Below are 6,586 nucleotides of genomic sequence, written 5' to 3' on the forward strand. Positions count from 1 at the left end.
TTTTTTTTTTTTTTTTTTTTTTTTTTTTTTTTTTTTGCCTCTTTTCTTTGGGCCACATTTTTCTACCTTATACGTAAAAAAAAAAAAAAAAACAAAAAACGCCTTGTCTTGGACAACTTGGTAAAAACAGAGTCTCTGCAAAGTTTTTAATTTAGTTAGGTGTACACATGGGGGGCTATCCCCACTATATAGCAGGTGAGAAAAACACCCGAGAGTGACGCGCCAGAATATACGAACATCATCGACACTGTCACCGAACCCATCTCTTCTCAACCTCATCCAAACGGTCACACCTGATCCCCTCACGGATGTCCTCCATGAGGCGATTCATGTAACACACATTATGTATGGTCAGCAGAGTCCCTAACAAATTATCATTAATTTTGTAGAGGTGATGCAAATATGCCCTGGTGTAATTTGCACACGTGTAGCAGGGACAGTCATGCTCAAGAGGATTATTATCCAATTCGTGATTCTTTAATTTTATTTTTATATATTCCTTGTTAATACATTTACCCAATTGTTCTTCCATTTGTTTAATCGTTTTAACTGAGCATAGGTAGTACCCATGTCTCGCCAGCCTCGTAGGAATAACACAGTCAAATGTATCAATCCCCTGTCTCACTCCAAAAAATATATCCTTAATTTGGCCAATCCCTAGGAGATGTACCGGTTTAGAGCTACCAACAGGAGTGCTACTCGTTCTGTTGGCTTGCCTGACCGAGACACTGCCTTCCTCCTCCTGCCTGACAAACCGCATGGTCTTCTTTATCACGCTGTACATCATCTGCTTGTCCTTCCCTAAGCACCCTCCAATGCAGAGACCAAAAAAAGGCAAATTACAAACCACCTGGCAACTCTTCATTCTCAAATCGGTATATATTCCCCCCTGAATTATGCCATAGAGTGCTTGTTTATTGGCTTCCCTTTCCTTCCATTTATCTTTTACCTTGTACTTTTTATTGTGCAGGTGGTTCAAATAGGTATGGTAATTTGGCATGGTCATAGCTTTTTGAAATTCTAAAAGGCACCTAATGTACCACCTATGAGACCTGTGCATGGACCGCTCCGTATATTCCCTCTCTACATGGTAAGGGGTGCATTCGTCCAGCACCACTGAGAAGTCGCTACCCAGGAGGTACTGCGCTTGGATGGAGCTTTCCGGCGTCAGCATGTCCACGGAGCCATCGTGGTACGACTTGTACAGAGCGCCCTGCTCATTGATTTTGACGATTATATCTCCGCGGGGCGGGCGCGGTGAAGGCTGCCTGCTACCCTGCCTGTCTGTTCCGCTTCCGCTGTCGCCATCGCTATCCCCAACAACGGTGACGGCGCGCACAGCGGTGACGGCGCTCGCCCTGGACGTCCTCTTTATCTCATTCGAAACCGAGCCAAACGTCATGCTGAAGAGTTGGTACCCCCCAGAGTCGGTTAGAATGGGGCCCTGCCAATTCATGAACCTGTGCAACCCGCCCAACTGAAAAATGACATGTGGCTTGGGATGAATCAACAGGTGGAACGTGTTAGACAAAATAATTTGCGTCTTACAATCCTTTACAAAGTTTATTGGCGTCGATTTCATGCACCCCTTTGTAGCACAAAAGAGAAAGTTCGGAGTTTCAATTTCCCCCCTTGGAGTTTTTATAATACCAATTCTACTATGGCAACCCTCTTCTTGTGATTCTTTCAGGACGGTAAAACTGAATCCGGGGTACTCGAAGGTGGAATTCACCTGGTGCACGCCGGAGGAAGGGCTCCTCTTCAACGGCCCAATTATTCCACATTGGCAGTATTGCTTCTGCGTAGGCTTCTCTTCACAGGGGTTACGTCTCCCCATCATTTTTGCATAACAATGCCCTTTTCCCGCATGCAAAAATGTAAGCTTGTTGATTCGCTTCTCTCTTCCGCGGAGGTTATGTCCGCGTAGCAATGTGTCCTTTCCACATACACGATGCAACCCACCCATCCCAAGCTTCTTCCCCTTGCCATGTCTCCCTCTCCCGTTTGTGTAATTCTTTATTCTAACACATTCCCTCGTGTCATTTTTTACACTTTTGTTCTTGATTGTCAGGCTAAAAGGTACATTTAAAAACGCGTATGCCAACAGGATGTGATACTTTAATATGTTCATATAAATGGGACGAGCTTATTGGAGGGGGTGTAAAAAAAAAAAAAAAAAACTGCTCCTATTGTTAAGTGAAGCTGTTGGAGGACATGCTTCGCTTCTTCACATGGGGTAACTCTCATCCCCTTAGAGCTTTTCTCACCTGGGTTGATAAACTGTTGTTTGCCTTTGTGTAACTTTTAAACGGGGGGGGTTATATGTAGTGATGGGGTCTGCAACGTTGGGGTGTGTTGGTATAAAGGGCGGAGGGCCACAATGGGGGGTTAGCTTTCCCCTACAGCTAACTCTTCTCCTCGTTTTGACTCTTCGCCTTCAACACGGAAAGGGCTTCTTCACGGGAACTCAAGAAAAATGTGCCTCCTCTTTTTAAGTACACTGGTCGATTTGCCTTAAGACATGTCAACTCGTGAAGCATTACATCGCATAAGTTTTTGTAATTCAGTTTGTCCACTAGGTCGGCTTCGTTTTTGCCTTTCTGCTTCTTGACGCTCGACATGGTATGGGGGCTGCGCTGCTGGGAGTTGTTCGGGGTGCACTTCGGGGGGGGTCCTTTCACTACTTCGCCCTCGCGTTGCCTTTGCGGGTGGCCTCTACGCGCCTGTTACACTATATTGTTCGCAACTCTTCACACCTTTTTTTTTCTTGCCCCCTCCAGGATGGGTGTTCTCACATTGGCGCAATGCACAAACCGGTTTTGTATCTCCTCCCAGTATGCAAAGCACGTGTGGGGTGTAAATAAATATAAGGGCGTAGTTTTGCCTCGTCTCGAGTTTTCACCTCCGTCCTGAAAACGAGAATGCGCAATGGGAATCAGAAAGAAAGTGACATCGGTGCAAGGGGAAAGCGCGCCAGAATATGCCTTGTGTGACCCACGCAGGAGGAGAAGCAGTTCTGTTCACTTACGTGTACCATATGTATATATAGTAGCACGCACTTAATTTAAAGCTTATCACAAAGTGCACTCCGCTGCTATGCGCGCTTCTTTGCCATCTTAGAGAAGGGACATTTTTTTTTTTTTTTTTCCGTTCACCGTCCGCGCCCCGTTACAATCTGCATTTGCCGCGCATCTCCTTGTTGTATAGGTAATTTGTCGCGCCGCATAAAATGGGGACTTATTTTGAAAAACGGGTATGCCACCTACTTTTTTTATTATTATTCTGCGTTTTTTTTTTTTTTCTTCCTTTCTTTTTTTAATCTATTTTTTGTTGTCGTTAAGGGGACATGAAGAAATAAAAGCTCCTTCGTAACATGTCAACTGCTCACCAAAAAAATACTCATTATTTTGTGCCCGCTTTTATACCAGTTTGGAGTTTATTTTTTAACAACTCTTTTTTAAAAAAAAAAAAAAATTGTTAACAGGAAGGGTAAATACCCACTTTTTTCTTCTTTTTTTTTTTTTTTTTTGTTCCCCTTTTTTGTTAATTTACCTCTCGAATAATAATTGAGTAAAGGTCAAGTGGCCAGTTTTATATGTCGCTAAACGTTATGCGTGAATTGTATGGGTCCTACAAGTGCGTTTATGTGCATATGTATATTATACGCCCCGCTGCAGTACATTTGATATGTAGCCGTTCGTGCGGACGGACAGTTGCAGACCCTTCCTGCCTATATGCCTATCGGAGAAGAGTCACCACTTGAGGGAGGCGCTCCTTTTTTTTTTTTTTTTGGCCATCCTCAAGGAGAGACAACACTCCCTCGTTGAATCTAATGCGCGCGTGGTCAGATAAGTACATCCCTACATGCGTCCATTTGTTCTCACTTGGCAGCAGACGGGGGAGCTAAAGGGGAAAAAAAGGAATAACTAGCTGGCACCTCTCCCGCGCGAATAACTGGGCAAATGTTGGAGTGGCCTTCCCCTGTCGCTTCTCAACTTCGCCTCTTCCCCACTTCACCGCGTCACCCCTCTTCCTCCCCGCACGCGAACAATGGTGGCACTGTGCAAGCACCTCCTGAGAGTGCTGCTCCTGCTGTACATTATCCTGATCAACGTACCATGTGCACGAAGCGTAGATGTTTGTAAAGGCGCAGAAGAAACTTTGAGCAAATTCTGGAATACCATAGAAAATGCAAAACATGGAGATGTCATTTTAATAAATATAAAAAATTACTACTGCCCAGCATGCAGTCGGTATATTGATGTGTGGAATAAATTGGAGCAGGAAATAACAAATTACGAAAGTAATGTCAGTCTATTTGTGTTTGACTGCTCATGCCACATGTTTGTGCCGTACTGCAGATTTTTTAAGGTACGTTATTTTCCAACCTTTCGGCTCCTGCACCCAGTGTATGATTACATGGAGGGAAAAGACACAGAGTATAAGTATATAGCTCCCAATACAGAAATGGTGAATCGAAAGTACAAGAAGGACATGCTGCTGGCCTACAGGGAGGTTGACAGAGTGAACAATCTCGTACAGTTTCAAAGAATGATGCAAAATTATTTATGCAAAAATGTTAATTTTAATTACATCGATTTGAAGTCCTGCTATGCTGATGTCCCACAAGTAGAAGAGACCCCTGAATATGCTATGTTTATAGCCGCCACAAATGGCGCCATTGGGGGAATCACAGGAATGAACGATGCTAATAATGTAAATCGAATGACTGTTGATAGGTGGAAGGGGATGCCCTTTACGAAGGATGCTCTGAAGCACGATATTTTTAGGGGTATGCTGTTCACTTTGAAGAAACATATTTCATTAGGGTTAGATGTGGATAAATCAACTCTGGAACCTTTTCTCGTTATGACACAGATCGTTTCAGATATGTATCCTGAACTGTCCGAGTGGCTGGGTGACCTTCGTGAGAAGCTGGACTCTCAGGAGTACCCACTCAAGTGTGAGCAGTGGTCCAAGTTTGTCGACGAGCTTGCAGGGACAGACGCCAGTAACACTGTTGGAAGTGGCTCTGAGATGGATGCCATTGCTACACTAAGCAATGAAGAGGGTGTACAGAACCTTTTGGGGGACACACCCTGGAGCGAACCCAAATTCAAAGTATGCGAAGAGAACTCCGTCCTCTGCTCCTACTGGCTGCTCTTCCACAAAATATCAGTGCACTGTCTCCTGCACGACAAGGAAAGGTACCACTTCTACATCGACGCATTAACAAATTACACAAAAAGTTATTTGAACTGCGAAAGTTGTATAAAGCACTTTGTCACTGCACAAGAGTCATGCTACTATGGATTTTGTAACATCCACTCAGCCGAATCATTCGTCATTTTCCTATGGAGAATACACAACGCTGTTACCTTGCGATCTATGTACGAATCGATTATTCAAGAGACACCAGTGCAGAAAGGGCAACGGGAACTCACAGATGGTAAGGCAGATAGGAAGACTAAATTTCTCAACACAGATCTGGCCTTTCCTCCGGAGAAGCAATGTAAATTCTGTAGAAATGGCACTGGCTTTACAAGAATTACTCCACCATTTATTGCGGATGCACTGAAACAGAAATCTATTAGTGACAGGGATTTTGATGCCATCGATGGGTTCAGCGTCAAGCAGGTCTTAAACCACCTCGTTAAGGTGTACTCGTAGAGTAGACAAAAAAAAGGGACAGCAAGTAACGTTACGTTGTTCGATACGTCGTATTCCTTGCGGCTTTCCTGTCATTGGTGAAGCACCTTGCGCGCTTCTCTGCGCAGATAGGGAGAGACTACAAAGGAAGACGTCAGGACAGGCGCCAGTTTGGGAATTCAAACCCGATCGCAGAAATGAAGCGCATGTGCGTTGTTAGGATTACGCGTAAGGAGGACTCATCCGTTATTCCACTCTCTTATATCTTTCAAATGACATTTTTTTTGTTGTTTTTTTTTTTGGTATTTGTGTGTGTCATCCTTGTCACACCTTTTAGGTGTCCTTCCGTTGCCCCCCCGCTCGCGGGATTTGTTTTTTCCTCAAATGGAACGAGCAGAAAAGGGGATCCCTCTTTTAAAATGGCTGATTTGTAAATCGGAAAGGACAGCGGGGGAGTGCGCAGGCATGGGCAGTGCTAAATCCTGTGCGTCCAAGCGTGTCCACATGTACGTTGCATACGTATGGACCTGCATCCTCTCGTGCGTGCAGGGCCCTCCTTTTTTTATTTTTTTAGTGAAATATATGCCGACGCACCTCACCCCCCCCGTCCTGTAACTTTATTTACTTTTGTTCAGGTGTATATATATGTTATCCTTTTCTTATGACACCCCCATTAACTTCCATGTCCTGTTTTTTTCTTATATTTTTATGACACTTTTTTAATTCCCATGGACGAAATGATTTGTTCTGTTCATTTGCGTACCCCGGAAAAAAAACAAAAACTCTCCAACGCAGTGTGCCTACGGCATGCGTATGTTTTTTTAATTTTTTTTTTTTTTTTTTTTTACAAAGACAAAATTAGTTTTTAAGATTGGCTATTTTGTGCATGTAAAAAAACAAAAGCTAGATAAAAAAAAAAAAAAAAAAAATAGCTAGA

The 6,586-nt window shown here is 43.7% G+C and overlaps 2 protein-coding genes across 2 annotated transcripts; one reads left to right on the top strand and one right to left on the bottom strand.

Annotated features, from left to right (window-relative positions):
- Positions 1-250: 250 nt before the first annotated feature.
- On the bottom strand, positions 251-2,621 carry AK88_02959 (uncharacterized protein; the record flags this gene model as incomplete). The annotated part of the gene is made up of 2 exons (XM_012480582.1): positions 251-2,145; positions 2,411-2,621. 2 exons carry the CDS (start codon positions 2,619-2,621, stop codon positions 251-253), a joined length of 2,106 nt encoding a protein of 701 aa, XP_012336005.1.
- A 1,429-nt stretch (positions 2,622-4,050) lies between these two features.
- On the top strand, positions 4,051-5,670 carry AK88_02960 (uncharacterized protein; the record flags this gene model as incomplete). Its single annotated transcript, XM_012480583.1, has 1 exon — positions 4,051-5,670. One exon carries the CDS (start codon positions 4,051-4,053, stop codon positions 5,668-5,670), a length of 1,620 nt encoding a protein of 539 aa, XP_012336006.1.
- Between the last annotated feature and the right edge of the window lie 916 nt (positions 5,671-6,586).

Source organism: Plasmodium fragile (genome assembly GCF_000956335.1).
Source record: "Plasmodium fragile strain nilgiri unplaced genomic scaffold supercont1.31, whole genome shotgun sequence".
Classification (NCBI taxonomy): Eukaryota; Apicomplexa; class Aconoidasida; order Haemosporida; family Plasmodiidae; genus Plasmodium; species Plasmodium fragile.